The sequence below is a fragment of the Micromys minutus genome, assembly GCF_963924665.1.
Source record: "Micromys minutus genome assembly, chromosome: 1".
Taxonomy (NCBI): Eukaryota; Metazoa; Chordata; class Mammalia; order Rodentia; family Muridae; genus Micromys; species Micromys minutus.
In genome coordinates, this window is record NC_137969.1 from 119063180 (window position 1) to 119080616 (window position 17437).

Genomic DNA, 17437 nt, shown 5'->3' on the forward strand with positions numbered 1-17437 from the left:
AAATAGAATCAAAGTATGGGGTGTATGCCTGGTAGTAAGAAAGGCCGTCCCTTCTCCAGGAAGAATACTGGAGTTTTATAGCAACTCCCAAGCTAAGCTCTATTATAAAGCAGCCTACCGACCCCATGAGTTTATCCTAAACTGGGACGACTAATTCAACAAAGGTCTCCTCAATACCTAATGTATTTCAGGCTCTGTGTGTGTATGGTGGGGAGGGGGTTGTCTATAGCAGTGAATAAATTAGATATGGGATAAATCTTTATGATACTACAGAAAGCAATTAAATGAACAATTATAGATTTTAACAGGATTCACTAAAGGGCATTATTTCATGTTTAAAAAATTACATTTAAAAAGTTTAGTGTGGGGTGTCTGTGTCTGTCAGGGAGACAGAGAGGAAAGAGAGAGAAGGAGGAGTGCATGCACAGAAGTCAGTTCTCCCCTTCCCCACATAAGTTCTGGATTTTGGACTGATCTCAGGCTGTCAGTATTAGTGGTAAATATCTTTACTCACTGAGCTGTCTCACTAACTTTCATTTAACAGTTGTGATTACTATCAAAATTCCACGACTATAAATGTCTTACTCTCATAGGGCTCCTTATTTGCAAATATTGCCCAAAGTACAATGCCAAAGCTGTACACATCTGACTTCTCTGTGGGCTTTGCGTTGATGTCATTCAGGTGTTCGGGTGCCATGTAGTAGAGGGTGCCTCCGTTCTTCTTAGTGCTGCTGCTTGCTTCCCTCTGCTTGTGTTCCTCTTTGGTCAGTTTGCTCCATGTCTTAAAGGAAGCCACACCAAGATCAGCTATCTGAAAAAAACAGAGGGGCCAATGGAACTTATCACGAAGGCTTACAAGTAAATCCAGCTGGATTTTCATGAAATCAAGTCTGAGGCTTATCTAGTACACGTGTAGCACAAATCAATTATCCAGTGGCTGCACCTCTTAATAGACTCTCAGAATGTTCATGTAAAACACTGGCATATCAATTATTTCTAAAAGTTTCTTTTAAACATTTATTAAGTTTGGATGGGGGGGTACATATTCTAAGATGTGTGTGTGAGTCAGAGGACAACTTGCAGAAGACCTTTCTCTCCATTCACCAGGTGGGTCCTGGGATTGAACTCAGGTCTTCAGGCCCAGCAGCAAGTACCTTTACTAGCTGAGCTGTCTGGCCTTGGCATCTCAGTTCTTAAGCAATAAGACTGGGGAAAGACAGCAAAACGGTGTTTGTACTAAATTCTCATTTACTTTGCATATTTTTCCCCCACAGGGAAGACAGAGACTAGTTACCACACCTTTCATGTGCCCAATAGCATCCAGAGGACCATGGCTGTTTTTCCAAGCATCCCAAAGCCACCCTGAGGGTAAGACTGTTGCTGCTACTTGTTTTGTGTTGGCAGTTTGGACCTAAGAGAAGACAGGATAAAGAGAAGGAAATCGAAACACACATACACACATAAAGGCAGAGAAAGATAACAAAGTCAGACCCAGCAAAAGAATAAAGTGGCAAGGGGAAATGGCACAGCAGGACAGTTACAGGAAAACCCAAGATGGTCCTCTTCTGTCTCTAAGAAGCATTTAGGGAGGAGCAAAATAGAGCATGTGCTTACCTGAAATTCACAGATTTTAACCCAGAATACAAAGGGTGAGTTCTTCATTGAAAGAGTGAGCAGAATTTCAAGAATGAAACACATTGGGATTAAGAGCTGTCTGAGACACGAATGGTGTCTGACGTAGATCTTGTAGGAAGGTCCTGGTTCTTTCCCAGTCCTACATGTTTTCAGGTTCTTTTTGTTTCTTGTGGTGCAGGGATAAAACCCAGAATTCTGACACTGAGCTATCTAGTCCCTCTTCAGGTTTCCAGCTTGGATTCTAGCTACCAAGACTAATTATATGTGCTGTTGCTTCCCTCAGTTAAATGTAGCCCCGGAATAGGCTGGTGGGTGTCGTTTTCCTTGTTACCTTTACTATGATGAAAAGAATTTTCAAAAGGAAGTTGATTTTTTAAATGAAAATAGACACAAACAGGATGTCAAAGCAGAAGTCTTTGTCTTGGAGTGCCAGGACTGAGCCTAGGACCTCAGATGTGCGAGACTAGAACTATTCCCCTCTGAACTATGCCCCTTGCTCCTCACAGTGGAGGATTCTGAGGCCAAAATAGTTGATTTACTACTGCTTTTAAGTCATTTCTGAATTATAAAAGTATTCTCCACACACTTCCATACTCTCTTTTTCTCCAGAGTGGAGAAATCCCAAGATTTCCTGGGAAAAATGATGAGTGCTTTGAGTGCTTCCATTTCCAAGTCTAATCAGAGGGAAACAAAACTCAGGAACCAGGGATGAGATTTTTTTCATTACTGTACCCTTACAGTTTTCTCTCGATCCAGTCAAGTCTACATGTGATACCACAACAGCCTTGCAAGCAGCACCATGCTGCTCAGTGCTCGGCTAGGTCCTCTTTTACCATGATCACCTACAGGAATGGATTTCTAGTGGGAAATCAAACTACAATTACTCAGCCTCCTCCAAGTATACAGACTGTAGATTACCTTGATGTGAAAGTCACGGTCAACAAGGATATTTTCAGGCTTCAGGTCCTTGTGTATCACGCCCTTGTCATGTAAGTAGCACATGCCTTCTATAGTTTCCACGATTATCCTTCCTTTCACAGAAAGTGGGACACCTATCTGAAATAACACATTAGGTCTATGAAGTGGAGGGATAATCTAATAGGCAAGAACTACTCTACCCATGAGGGCCCACGGTTAGAGTTAGCAGGTTCCTCCCACCATGTGCTCCACAGCACTACTGTCCCTGGGAAACAAGCACCTTTAAAGAAAGATTCTACCCCAGGGCCTAGAGGACAGCCAAATACTAATGCTTATTTTGTTTAGTGTAAAAAAAAAATTCTGTGCCAATCTATATGCATATAAAAATACCATAAGAAGAAGAAGCCATAAATTTGAGAGAAATCAATTGAGGGGGTTTGGAGGGAGGTACATGGGAGGTGTGGGAGGAAAAAAGGAAAGGAGAAAATGATGAAATATATTTAAAAAAATAAATTATTTATAATAGAATAACCTAGGACTACTTAGTATTCTATTCATTCTTTTTTCTAAATTTTTTTTTATTTTTTAAAATGACTTTATTTTACAAAACAAAGATAAATGTATAGATTTCAAACATTTTTTGCTTAAAATTATACATTTTTGTCAGTACTGTTTTTTCAGATATTAAAATAATTTTTACATAAAACTATGTGAATATATTTTTTAGTCAGTACTTGATTTTTTCAAAGGCTTGACAGTATGCATTGAAAACCTAATAGTTACAATGAGCGTAAAGTACATGCAAAACAAAACGCAACATGGAAATAGTCAAAGTCTTCTTGTTTTGTAAATATTTTTTTTGTTTTGTTTTCTTTATTTCTTGGACTTCATACAGTCTGTGAGTTGTTTCTGGGGGAGTGCAAGCCTCTGGGGTTAGCATCCCAATATCAGTGACTGCATATTATGTCTGTTCTTTTGTGACTGGGTTATCTCACTCAGGATGATATTCTCTAGATGCAGCCATTTTCTTAAGAATTTGGTTAAGTCATTGTTTCTGGTGGCTGAGTAGTATTCCATTGTGTATATGTACCACAATTTTTGTATCCATTCATCTTCTGAAGGACATCTGGGTTCTTTCCAGTTTCTGGCTATTATAAATAGAGCTGCTATGAACATTGTGGTGCATATATCTTTGTTGTGTATTAAAGTGTCTCTGGGGTAGTATTCTATTTATTCTATAACATCATTTCGTACAGTATGTAATAAAACTCATGTTTAAAAAAAATCATGAAACCAGACTCCTTGCAAACAATGACATTTATTATTATTGTTATTATTACTATTACTTCTAGTTCTCCTGCTACTCCAAAGATTGCCTCCATATATCTAAGATGATGTTTAGACTATTTGAAATGAACAGCAAACCCACACACTTTTCCATGGTATACTGTTGTGATATGGCACAGGTATTTACATAATAACACCACCAGGAAAATGGGAATGGGAAATGACACAAAAAGAAATAGAATTCAGGGAAGAATGTTTACAGTGCCAACAACCACATAAGCATCTCTGCCACACGCATGATACCATATAAGGTCCATTAGTATGTATGTGGTGACAGGTAGCAGACATTTTAGATCTTTGTAGAATCTCAGATCACTCTTAAAATTATACTCTAATTATATCAACCTCAATGTCATTATTTAAGAAATGCATGTTTCTGTTTTAGTAGTTTCATTTCAGTTTTTCTTAATACTAAAATAAGTTTACAGGCAGAATGATTCTTAAAAACCTATGCGTGTCTTTTACTGGTTTAAAGGTTAAAAGGTCAAGGGAATGGAGCTTAGATTCCCAAGTCCTTCCAAACCACAGCCTTCACACCATGTTTATCCATGCTGTAACTGAAGCACAGTATCAGCAGCTTAACTTCCACAATAGAAAAGATAGCAGAAGGCTGGATTTGGTGGTACACACCTGTAGTCCCAGATACCAATAAGGCTGAGGCGTACGGATCTAAAAGTTTGAGAGCAGCATCGAGACATTGCTCTTGTTTGCAAAAATTAATTGATTAATTCAAAATAGCAGCAGATACTATTCCTGTCTTCATCAATATACTTTCAGGAAAACCTTATTAGCAAGTATGATTGTCCCCTACCCAACCTCTTCCTGCATCTCTTGGGTCCTTGACTTTTCTTGTCCCTTTCTGGTAAAGTTTACCATTGGCTGACCCCATCCAAAGTCTTTCAACATAGATGACTTATCTCTGGATCTAAATGCCTACTTCTGTCATGTGGCTGATCTTATCTGGTTTGGGGGAAGAGGACCATCTGGTGAAACTTCAGTACCATGTGTATCATCTTTTATCCTTCCCACCCTGTTCATGTTTTGGAAAGATCTGCTGATTTGGCAGTTGTAAGGTGTGGGGAGATGAAGGGAGGGGAAAATATTTGGTACAAAGGCAGTCAAATGCTTCTGCCCCTTACATGAAATCTGTGCTCCGGTGAGAGTTGGTATCTAACAGCTCTACAAGCTGGCATCCCCTAATTCCTTACCACACGTCATCTGTCATCTCTGTGCCTGGGACCTTTACTCCTTGGTTATCTGCTCCAGCTTGTCCTTCTGTCGGACACCTTTCCCACCTAGCTCAGGGTGGTGGGTACCTTGCCTGTGTTCCACAGCAGGCGACCGTATACCTATCAGACACCATCCCAGCACTTGCTCCACTGCTTCTCCTGCCTCTTGTACTTGTCTGTGTTGTAGCAGCTACGGGCTCCTGAACAACCGGCATAAGACTCAGATCCTAATCCACACAGAAACTTTAAAACTTACCTAGTTTTCATAGATTCATCTTTTCCCTGAGTTTAAATTTTATATCGCTGTGGTTGATGTTATAGATTTAACCTGTAGCAACTTCTTAAATGGTCTGAAAGTAAAATTCTTAATGTTCCACTTTCTCTTATAGTCAACAGCAGTGCACATGCTTTTGTAAGTTACTGCCTGTCATTGACAGCACAGACATTTTCATCAATCCACTCAAACTTGCTATCATTCACACATATCTCTGTCAGACCCATCTGTCGTCTGTGGGTGGAGAATGGCTAGGTGTCATAGCAAGAAGGGGGCCTTGACGTGCCCATACAGAACCATCAATGGGTCTGAGTAGGGGAGACAATCCCCAAAGCTGGAAGAGGCACAGAAATCCCATCGAAGCCAACTGTGGTGGCAAACACCTTTAAACCCAGCAATCAGGAGGCAGAGGTATGTGGATTTTTGTGAGTTCAAGGCTAGCCTGTGGTTTATATAGCGAGTTGTAGAAAAGCCAGAGCTATATAACTTTGTCTCAAATCAATAATAACAAAAACTCCAACAAACAAACAAACAAACACAAACAAATGAACGGATGAAAAAAAATGTAAGGAAAGCAAGCAAACAAGTAAGCAAGCAAACAGACAGACAAGGAAGCCAGGAAGTGCAAACCATAAACCAAGATTCCCAACCAGAAAGCTACAAACAGAACTCGAAGAGCAGCTAGAGTCTGACACGTGGGCACAGCCGCCTGACGGTGCCGCCTACCTCGGTCTTTAGCACGTGCATCAGGTTGCCCTGCTCCATGTACTCCATCACCAGCGAGTAATTCCCTTCTTCCATGATGACGCCCAGTAGCTTCACCACTCGACTGTGTCTCAGTCTGTGCATCATCTTCCCCTCTTCCAAGAGAGCCTCATTGTACCTGTGGGCAGGAGAGGAGCCGGGCTGAGCAGCGTGGGCAAACCCTTCCACCCAGGTGTCTAAGAAGCTCCAGTGTTCCTGCGTGCCCTGTTTTGTCACAGTCAGGTCTGTTCTGGTCTCCTTCAGGCAGATAGGTCCTAGAAGGCAGAGAGGCTCCTCCTCCTCTAAACTCCTCCCTCCTGCCTTGTCTTAGGAACTGGAGGCCAGGCACTCACGACATGGAAATGAACTAATGAAAAGTGCAGCACTGATCTGGCCCGACAGAGACTGAGCTGAAAACCACAATCATATAAAAAAGGAACCCCTCTCAAACCAGCCTGGGGAGAGAAGCCCCGGACCTTTTACAGCTTTACAGGGTTTCTGGGATTTCCCGTGAGAGAACTGGCCTTTTTTTTTTGTACTTCAGGCTTAGGTGTCTACACCCAAGGCTCTGTTTTCTTCTCACTGCCTCCTGTACTACCCAGCTTTCTGCCTTCAGTGATAACTTTCCCATACATTCCCATCAAGCATTTATATACTTTTAATTAACTCCAAAGTCCTCATCCAAAATAAGAGGAGTTATGGTCACCCTTCATCCAGCCAGTGGGTCAAGTCTCCCCGCAGGTCAGCCCCACTTAAGACAGAGATAACTATTGCCCGCAGTCAGCTAGTAAAGAGCTAACCCATTTCTGCTTGAGACTCACTCAGTTCGGTTGGACCCTGTGTAGACTTTTTTCAGGATGACAAACCCATGGCTTCTGTGGTAACACAAGGACACCTTCCCGAAGCCTCCGCTGTCTAGTTCTTGACTTTTTAACAGGTCACTGGATGTCATTCTAATATTGTCCAAGGATATGTCTGGTTGCATTTTGAACGCTCAGAATCTCCAACACACCACTTTTAGTTCTTGCTTAGTGCTGTGTCCTATAAAGCAATCAGAGGGAATATCTCAGGGCAAAAAGAGCATGATTTAAAAATCCAAAATCAAAAATAAGACATGTTGCACATGCCTGGAATCCCATTACCTAGGAGGCTGAGTCAGAAGGATTGAAGGTCTGGGGCTAGCTTGTATTCCACAGTGAGTTCCAGTCCAGTTGGAATAACATAGTCCTGTCTCAGAACACCCCCACCTCCCAAAGTACCACACATGTGGAGTGCCTTTGTTTTTCTTGAGAAGTACAATCTGTGACATGAGCTGTTCAGCTAAGAGTTATGTAAGACTGTGATTTTTATTTCTGGCATCATGGAACACTAGAAAAAGAAAAACGAAAACATTTTGTCAGGAAGCTACACATGCGAGATAACATGAATTCAGCATCTACTGAAATTCATTTTAATACAGTGGGAAAGAAAAATTCTAGGAACAAAAAAACTGAGCACTGGACAAGGGGTAATGACTCAGATGGTGGCAACTTTACTAGTGTGGTCCTAGGTTAGGAGTGGAGGTGGTCTGCAATACAAGAGGATTGGAAAGAGGTCTTCCTTGGCATACTACTTCTTTGTGGAAAGATGACTGGAAAAAATAAAAAGCAGTTACTACCAATAAATGCATGCATCTAGGACTAAGAATGAGGTTAGAAAAGATTCCCTGTGAATTCATAACCTGAGCCATCTTCAAATAAATTTGGGTTTTGTCTTTAGAGAATCATAGACCTTCTCTTTAGGGCAGGATTGATTCCCCAAACTAAGAATGCTTATGTAGAAAGAGGTCATAGTCTGACGACATTGTCAGATTTTATTGTTAAAGCCAACAAAACAACTTTAAGATATATTAGATATAAGTTCCCTTCCCAAAAGTACAAGTAGCAAAATAAAACATTCCTTATGAGCTAGGAGAGCAGTAACAAGAACAGGACAAGAACATCAGGTAATGAGTCTATTGAATAATATTAGGAAACGGATACATCTTAAGTAATTACAGGCAAAGTTAGGGACTGGAAAAATATAAAAAGAATAATACTGAGCAGGAAGATGTAAAAAAGAATGATGACTCATGAGATCTGCCTATCTCTGTGGAGTGACAATTGTGTCCCTCAGGATGAGGACTTGAAGGAGAGTGCCATGGTAGGTAGGTATGTTGCAGCCACAGTGCTAGGATGAATAACACAGCTTCATTGAGTTCAACGTCTCTGTCACCTATGTATGTCAGGTTATTCACTATAAACGGTGCCCATTCAATACAAGCCAAGTTTATTGCCACTCTGAATGCTGTGAAAAGACAGAAAACTCCAAAGGAAGATAAAATACAAGGAATAGTTTACGGGTTGCAGTGCACTATGATGAGTACTTAAAAGGTGAAGTGATGACCAAAGAGAAAATCCAGAAGACCGAAGAAGTGCACAGAGAATATGTCTGAGGTGATGTCTTTTAAAGGGGTGAATCTGTGATAATCATTTCCTATGAAGTAAAGGCTCTTCCTGAGAGCTCTGTCATCCCCAAAGGAAACTCTGTTCACAGCTGTGTGCTTCCCTCTGGGTGAAAACCTAAGCCATTTAATAGTATCAAGAAGTGCAGGGGTACCACTACTTATCAGGGCTGGTTCTGGAAATTTTCTTCACACTGTGTTAAAGGTTTCGATAGTTTAGGTGAGAAGTTTTCTGTTATTAGGAACTCACAGGTCTACAAGTTGCAGACACTTTATCTTAGAGTTATTCAAGGAATATAAATAATAACTCACAAGCATAGGGTGCCTATAATCTTGTCTAGTGGCCTGCAGAATGCTTGGGTAAGTGAATCTCCTACACTGTACAGAGGCTTCCTAGAGGACACCAGTATAACAGCACAGCTGATGTCAGATGGACACATCAAATGATCTTCTCCACGCCTCAGGCATTGGCAAGGAAGATGACTAGGAGTGGGGTAGGGGCAAAGAGAGGAGGCGTCCCAGATGGAAGAGTGAAGGCTGAGGAAGGTGCTGGAGGTGTGTTAGCAGTAGCCATAGAGGCAGTACAGTGCAAAGATCTTCCCCCTGAGAGTATGAACTCCTAATTCATTTGCCTCGTGATTTTAAGGAACTTACTTAAGCCTCCATTTCCTCATCTGTGAAAGAAAATAACAGTCCATCTTGGGACTGGCAAGGAATTTTATGAGAAAACAACATGTGAAAGTACATTTGCCTGCTTCATGGCTGTGGCTACAGTTAGCCCCACTGTTTATGTTTATAAACACCAGGACTCTGAGAACCCATGGTGTCACTGGGCCTGTGTATACAAGTGCATTTCCAAGTGTACAAAAAACACTTCTAATATGATACATAATGAGAACAGGTATAACTACAATGTTCATTTCCCATCAAAGTAAAGGCTGTCCCCGAGTGCTCCGCCCCAGAGTGCTACTTGCGCTTACATGTTGAATTAGCATTTAAACACTGAGTTCAGACTACTTAGCAAGTCTCTACTGACAATCTACGAGACTGAGAATGAACTAGTGTGGAGACAGAAGGTGTTAACATTAAAAAGTATTCCAGGCCTGTTTCCTTCTTTCCTGTAGATGTTCTGGAGCATGAGGACCTGCTCAGTCTTCCTCATGTCACAACATACCCCTCCCTCTCCAGCCACATTCTTTTAAACCCTAGTTAGGAAGATTAGAGGTTTCTGGTGCACCAGGTGTCTGAGTATTCTCATTTCCTGAAGGGAAACCCATCTTAAGGGTTCCTATTATGAGATGTTTACAGAGCTTCCACGTCTCTCCTTAAATAGTTACTTTATAATTGTTTCTAATGAACTGTACAGAGGTAAAAAACAAAACAAAACAACCAAAACAAAACCAACCAAAACCAAAAAAACCTGTTTGGCCACTGTCTTCAGTGTATGCCAGAACCAAACATGTAGTAAACAACTGTTAAGTGGTGAAAAAAAGAGAGAACTATTTAGTTGTTAAATATAATAAAGGATAAAATTAAACAGATTATATAGCATAAAATAGATTATATGACAATTTATTACAAAAAAACATAAATTAAGACACCAAAATATTCCCTAGCGTTTTATTTACATTGTAGGGCAAAATTTTCCTTTCTTCTTAATACTTTTGTTAAGTCAATGTCTTGTGTGTGCCTAGGCTGTCTTGAGATTTGTGATCTCTTGCTTCTGTTTATGGAGTGTTGAAATTACAGCTGCGATTTACCATTCCTGATTCTTTACATTTTTTTATTACATTTCCTATAATAGACACAAATTACAGTTATAACAAAATTAAATTTTGAAAGGATTACACCAATGGCTGTGTATTCTGAGGATCAAGGTTGAGACACTGACAAAGCTATGCACAGAGATGTCTATAGTAACGTGACACAGTAACGTGACAGGCATGTATAACAATCTGTATGTATAGAAGAGGTGTTATAACTCACTCACGCTCTAAGATACAGCTGTTTTAAAGATGATGCATGGTGAGCATGTATTATGGGTGTGAGTGGTACACTCTTTAATCCCAGCATGTGAGGCAGACGGGGGCAGGCGATCTCATTTGAGTTCAGGTTCACTTATTGAGTTCCAGACCAGTCAGGGCTACACAATGAGCCCTGATGGGGGTGGGGAGGAAGCTAAATGAGAAGTTTGAGTGGTGAAGGAAGAGAGATGAATTAGTGGTTAAGAGTGCTGCTGCTTTTGCAGATGACTTGGGTTTGATTCCCAGCACCCACATGGCAGTTCACAACGGAGCCTTATCAAGCACACATGTACTGCACATTTATACATGTAGGCAAAAAACGCAAATGCAAAAAACAAAACAAAAGAGGATGTTTAAGAAAACTATTCGGGCTGGACTTGAATTTCCAAAAAACCACCCACCTCTGCCTCCCTGGTGTTTGAATTGAAGGCGTGTGTCACTATGCCTGAAAACATTTTCATCTTTGCATCGGGGGTTTTCAAAAGATAAATTATTGGTCGCCTTTCTAGAAAGAGACCCTGTCTCAAAAACAACAAACAAACCGTGCAGACTTACCCAGATTAAATTAATATTCTATATTAAAAAATATGGGGGTGTACAAACTAAATCTTTAAAACTTAGGAAAACTATGTTTAAAAAATAAATATATCCATGCTTACATAGTAAGATACATCTGCCAGAATAATATCCAACTGAAGTATGAGAAGCTTTAGTTTTGAATCTTATTTCCAGATCTTACTGGAGATACTAAGGAGTTACAAATTAAAAAGTAACACTGCTGTGCCTAGTTTGTAAATTGTTACCTTGGGCATATTTCTTGATACAATCCTGAAAGCTTAACATTATGTGTAAGGCTCAAAACAGCAAAGAAAGAGAAAAATGAAAATTAAAGTTAAGAACTGTTACCACTGTTTTGTCAGTAATACAAACAAAACATCCCAAATTTCATTTAAAATAAGACTAGTATATATCTGTATACAATACAGCGGTGATAGTTCACCTTTCTAACAGGACTTAGTATCTTTCCAGTGGCTACAAAATTACACGACTAAGTCATTACATCCCACTCTGCAAGTGTTGAAAAAAAAAATAGCTTTCTAAAGGTCTTGTAGCATTTCTCGATTAAAACAGCTTCAACTCTTTACACAAAATGTTAGAGCAAGCAAATTAAATGATTTGCAAGACACAAAGAATGAGTCACCCTGGACTTCACCACTCATCCTTAGGAGGCTCTGTCCAATGCCTATGTGGGGAGGATGCGGCTTATCTTTTTTACCTCTCAGAGGGTCTGCAGCAATGCATAAAAGTAATGCTACTGAGGACCAGAGAAACCTTGGATGTTTGATACTAGTCTCTCGTTGAGGTTGTAGATCACTCCTTATTTGTCAGCTCACCTTAACGATGAAAGCTACTGACTGCTCTCCAGCCTTCTGCTGCCCCAAGTCCCCAAGTACAACAGTAATACACCCTTTTAAAGAGTTGGTAGGTCCAGGGTTGATAGGTTATATTTAGGTAACCTAGTTAGGGCACTAACGCTTCAATAAAGCTGTCATCCCTACCAGAATAATAATCCCTACGAGAGAAACACCTGTCCTATAGACACTCTGTAAACGTGGTCACGGCGCAGATTTCTGTTGCGACTTGAGCTAAAACTACCTCAAGAAGGGTCCAATCTCCCGCTAGATGACAGCAAGTCCCGCGCTTTTCGATTTCCGGGTACGCTTGAAGACCCGCCCACCACCCGGCTTCCGGAAACAGCGAGCCACGCCCTCCGGTCCACAAGTAGAAATCGCGCCCACCCCCACCTTGCCCGCCCCTTCCAGGAAGCCGGCTGCTTGGAAACTTAGCAGCGGCCCCGGGCCCCCGCGCTGACTTACCTCAGAGTAGTTTCTGCGGTCAAGTACCCCGGCCCGGGTGAGGAAGGACGGGCGGTGGACGTCAGGAGCCGCTCCTCGCCGTGGCTGTCGGGCCAGGGCAGCCCTGGGCCCTGCCGAGGACCGGACCGAGTTTGATGCTGAAGCGGCGGCCAGCCACGTCCAGGCTCCTCACCTCCTCCCGCCGCGTCCACCCCGCTCCTCAGTGGGTCCACGCCGCCGCTGGAGTCTCGGGAGGTGAGCGGCACCGACACCCGCACTCCCCAGGCCTCTCCGGGGGCCGCTCCTCCTTCCCTAAGGTCTGCTGGGGTGGTGCAAGGCTGCGACCGCCTCTGTCTCCGCCTCTGCTCCCGCCCGGGGGGGCGGTGTACAAGGGCGAGCGCCAGCCTCCCAGCCTGGTTTACAGCGCGACGATCCCCGAGGCCTGGCACCAAAAAGGAATGGCAGTTCTGGCTTGCTTTCCAGCTAGTTCTGAGAGCCTTTTAATAACTCTCAGAGACTGCTGGGCCCGCTAGAAAGCACTGTATAGGACAGTGGCGTTTGCGAGCTTTGTGGGTTCTGTGGTGACAGCAGGCCGTTAAGGAAGACATGCGATTAATTTGTAGCCCTCCAAAATGGTAATTGAAATCCCAAGCACAAAGTAAGTGTTGCTACAGGTGTCATTAAGAAGGAAGCTGCAAGATATTACAATGATCACTTATTGTCAAAAGATAAATATGTCAAGAGAGGGAGAGGACCACAAAAGACACGGTAAAGGAATCTTACTAAACTGTACACACGACCACCACTTTAAGAAAATTTTTGTCTCAGATCGTGTTTCAAGTTATATTCTATAATCATGGGGAGAGATATTCTTCATAGGTGATAATATTCTACGGAAATGCCCAAAGACGTCACAGACTGGCTTCTGTTTTATACAGGGATTATTGTTTTTTAAATCAGTTAGGAAAAGGATACTGGAACTTCTTGTGTGTGTCAGCTCATTAAACTGGAGGCAGTGATAAATCAGCCACAAAAGTAAATTGTATTAAAATAAAGTTTAAGCTAGCTGCTTTCATGTGCATTTTTTATTGCATGCTTTTGTAGAAACAAAATTGATGATGAAGATTAGTCTTAGAAAATATTTATCTGTGCAGAAAATACATTTTCTTCCATTAATTTGGGGCAAAACATTCACAGTTATATGTGATGGTATTTTACAAAAGGACTATTAGTAATGCCTTTTGAGATGAATCAGTGTAACAATATTTTTAAAACAGGCTTAGTATCAAACTGCAATTTTTTAAACATATAAAACTGGAAAAAAGCACTAAGTCATTGGAACATGCTTACAGATACTTTTCATCGTCATATTCATTAAATATTACTACATTTCTGAATCTTTTGCAAAATGTATTTTATCATAAAATTCATTATTTTAGAGAATTTAAAAAACTAACAGTCAATTCTGAAAAGTCTGAATAAGGTAATTGCATTTAAAAAGCATATAAAGATACTTGAGTGTGGAGGTGTGACTTTCATTGTATATAGGTCTTATGATTCATAAACAAGTACCCTCTACCTCAAAATAAAAATATTTGTTATACGTATAAAAAAGAAAATTCACAGCCATTTTACCAGCTACTTCACCATGCAAATAAGCATCAAAAAGATGCTTAATGTCAAAAGACATTAGGGAAATTTAACTTTGATGTAACATACACATAAAATGCCCCCAAAATTCCAAACATTCACAGATGTTAATGAAAACATACAATAACTGAAAATCATGTATATTCCTGCAAAGAATGCAAAACGTTCATGGTTACTGTATGATTTAGTAATGTCACATATAGGGTATAGACTCAAATGAACATACATCTTTCAAGGGTGGATTGGGTGTGTGTGTGTGTGTGTGTGTGTGTGTGTGTGTGTGTGTGTAAAACTGCACATATGCAGAGGCCAGAAGCCCACCTCCAGTAGCTCCTTCTTTGGATTGACTTCTGATGCACCTTCATTTTTTTAAGTTATTGCCTAAATCACATCTTGCAAGACAAGGATATTCTATAGTAGCACCTTTATAACTGTGACAATGAATATAACATTTTTGTTTAAGGTCTGCCAGGTGAGTATGTTCTTCTGTATAAACATTAGAAAAGAAGACCCAAAACTATTGTTCAGAGATGAGTAATGCCTACCTAATATCTGGGTTAGCATTTCTTTTTTTCCCATGCAAGTTGGGACTTACTGGCACCTTGAATGCCAAATAGTTTTGTATTGCATTATGAATATTTTGGCAATAATGTTATGCCATAGTCACTATCTATGAGGAATGTTGTTAGTTTTATGTTGCATGAGGTATAAAAAAGGCACCATCTCACGATGATACCGGCTACTCTCTGGTCCTGGCGATCTCGCCACCTCCATGACTAACCCCATGTTGTGACCATCCATCTTTCAGTTCTCTTGCCATGGTTAGCTGTCACAAGTCCCCATAACCCAATAAAAATCAAAACTCTAGAGGCTTGTAATATATCAGTCAGATTTATATCAGTAAATTCTCAACCCACAAAACACAATAAGCTCAAAACTCGATATAAACACAAGCCACACACCTAGGTGGATTAAATGCACCATACTTAATATTTAATCATCTGTCTAAGAAATCTCCAATACTTATGACTGTGTGGTTTGTGCTCCCCTCCCTCCTATAGGTTCCATCTTGTCTCCTCCTCTCCTTCCCTTCCTCTCTGTCTCTCTGTACTCTCTCTACTCATCTCTAAAATTCTCAGCCCGCCTTCTTTTTCCACTGCCCAATCACAGGCTCTCACTTTATCGTGTGCCTGCCCTCACTTGCATTTGGACAGGAACCCAGTTTTACTTTATCCAGATACCAACACAGTGAGGGTCAGGCCACAAGTTATATTATGCTGATAGGCAGTCTGATCTCGGTTCCATGTGTATGTTAATTAGCCCAAAGATTTTTTTTTTTAGTTCTCAGTGTCTTTGACATGCTGATTAGGGTCAGAAATGAGACTCTGGAATGATTTTCCAGGTATCTATATACACCTTGTAGTATCTGTTTACTTCTTCCTCCTGGTGGTCTAGCCAGTACTTTCTGCTTCTATGGGACTTGTATTTCCAGTCTGCTGCAGAAATCTGGGGCTTTTGTTGCTTATTGCCACTTGCTTCCACAAATGTACCCTGCCTGGAGCCAAGAGAAAAGGAAGGAAGATTTGTTTTATGTCTTCAAGGTTTCAGTTTTTGTTGGCTCCGTTTGTTTTGACTACGGAATTTCTATAAAACCAAACAAAACTTCTTATTTAGATACTTTTATTGATGTATTAGTTAGGGGTGTTGCTAGGGAGAGATGTCATAAAGATGGCAACTCTTCTAAGGAAATGTTTAACTGGGGCTGACTTACAGATCAAAGGTTTAGTCCGTTATTGTCAGTGAGTGGTACAGCAGTACACAGGCAGATGTGATGCTGGAGAGGTAGCTGAGAATTCTATATCTGAATTGGCAGGTAGGAGAGAGAGAGAGAGAGAGAGAGAGAGAGGGAGGGAGGGAGGGAGGGAGGGAGAGAGAGAGAGAGAGAGAAAGAGAGAGAGAGAGAGAGAGAGAGAGAGAGAGAGAGAGAGAGAGAGAGAGAGAGAGACTGGGTCTGGCTTGAACCTCTGAAACATCAAAGCTCACCCTGTGACATACTTCCTCCAACAGTGCCACATCTACTTAAACAAGTTTTCACCTCCTAATAGTACCACTCCCTATGGTCCTGTGGAGGCTATTTTTATTCAAATCATAACTGGTGATTGAAAAGAAAAATCCAAGGAACAAATGATTAATTTTTAATCCAGCTAATTCAGGGTTATTTATAGAAAAAAGACTAGATTCTCCAACTTACTCTTTTACAATGCTCTTCATATGAAAATTAGACAAGGATGAAAAGCAAAACTATAGGCTAACTCAGCAACATCAATATAAATTTTTCTCTCTCATCAAAATAAACATTTTTATTGTTCTTATTAAACATCCCGATCATAGCCTCCCATCCCTCCACAACCCATACACATAAACACAACTCTCCTCCCCCTAGATTTACTGCTCTTTCATTTCTCTTCAGAAGAGAACAGGTCTCCCAGGGGTATCAATAGTGTGTGTTGGAAGTAGAGGAGACCAAGAGCATGGGGGAGGTCAGGGGGTAAGCAGCCTACCTGGTCTTCTGGCAGGTGTGGCCTGTGGTTTAGTGGGGGTGTCTGCCAGAGTTGGGGGCTGGGGCACAGACTTAGGGAGGGGAGGGATTGGAACTGAGGATTGGGTCTGTTGGAAGCTAGAGAGTGGGGAGGGTCCATGGGTAGTTATCTGTCCTACCCGATCATCTGGCAGGTGTAGTGTATGATTAGGCTTATATAAAACTTCTAAATTAATTATTAAAATAAGTAATTCATCAGGGTATACACACATACAGATTAATATAAGTTTCTCATACATAGGATTAGTTTAAGATTAGTTAAGGCAGTCTGTAAAACTTCCTGCCCCAATAGGTTAAAGTTGAGAGTGTGATTATAAGTTTGCATCAAAGTATTTGGTAATATTCAGTAACCATTGATAGCAGTGGTAAATCCATAGATATTTCACATTAACTAGATTATGTAATAAGGTGACAAACATTACCATGGGAAGGGAAGACAGCTTGGATACTCACTGATTTTATAAAAGAAAAAGTAAGCCACTTTTTTGCTAGAAAGAGATATTGTCTCTTTTGAAATTATTCCTTGCAAATATGTCCTAAGATATTGGGATTCTTCTAAAAACAGAAAACAATAGAAAAACGTACAAATTTATAAAAGGAGCAATTAACATTATCCACAGAAGAATTATGTCAAGCAAGTATAAAAGCTCTCTGATCTGGGAGATCTCAGGGGTCTTCA

At 40.8% G+C, this 17437-nt stretch overlaps 2 protein-coding genes across 4 annotated transcripts in view; one reads left to right on the forward strand and one right to left on the reverse strand.

Moving 5' to 3' along the window:
* Positions 1–12665, reverse strand: part of RIPK1 (receptor interacting serine/threonine kinase 1) — a 30917-nt gene extending 18252 nt beyond the window's left edge. The window contains exons 1-6 of one of the 3 annotated variants that reach the window (XM_080929712.1): positions 12531–12665; positions 7290–7515; positions 6969–7188; positions 6130–6286; positions 2554–2691; positions 586–811 (exon numbers count right to left, since the gene is read on the reverse strand). In XM_080929712.1, coding sequence (XP_080785838.1) covers positions 586–811; positions 2554–2691; positions 6130–6286; positions 6969–7132 — 685 coding nt within the window. In that variant the 5' untranslated portion in view covers positions 7133–7188; positions 7290–7515; positions 12531–12665. Of the gene's footprint in view, positions 1–585; positions 812–2553; positions 2692–6129; positions 6287–6968; positions 7189–7289; positions 7516–12309; positions 12369–12530 lie in introns of those variants that run through there. The other 2 variants (XM_080929713.1, XM_080929714.1) reach the window with 2 other exon arrangements.
* LOC308430566 (serpin B6) overlaps positions 12626–17437 on the forward strand; it is a 75168-nt gene continuing 70356 nt past the window's right edge. The window contains exon 1 of the mRNA XM_080929747.1: positions 12626–12764. The gene's annotated coding sequence lies outside the window, so the exon portion shown is untranslated. The remainder of the gene's footprint in view (positions 12765–17437) is intronic.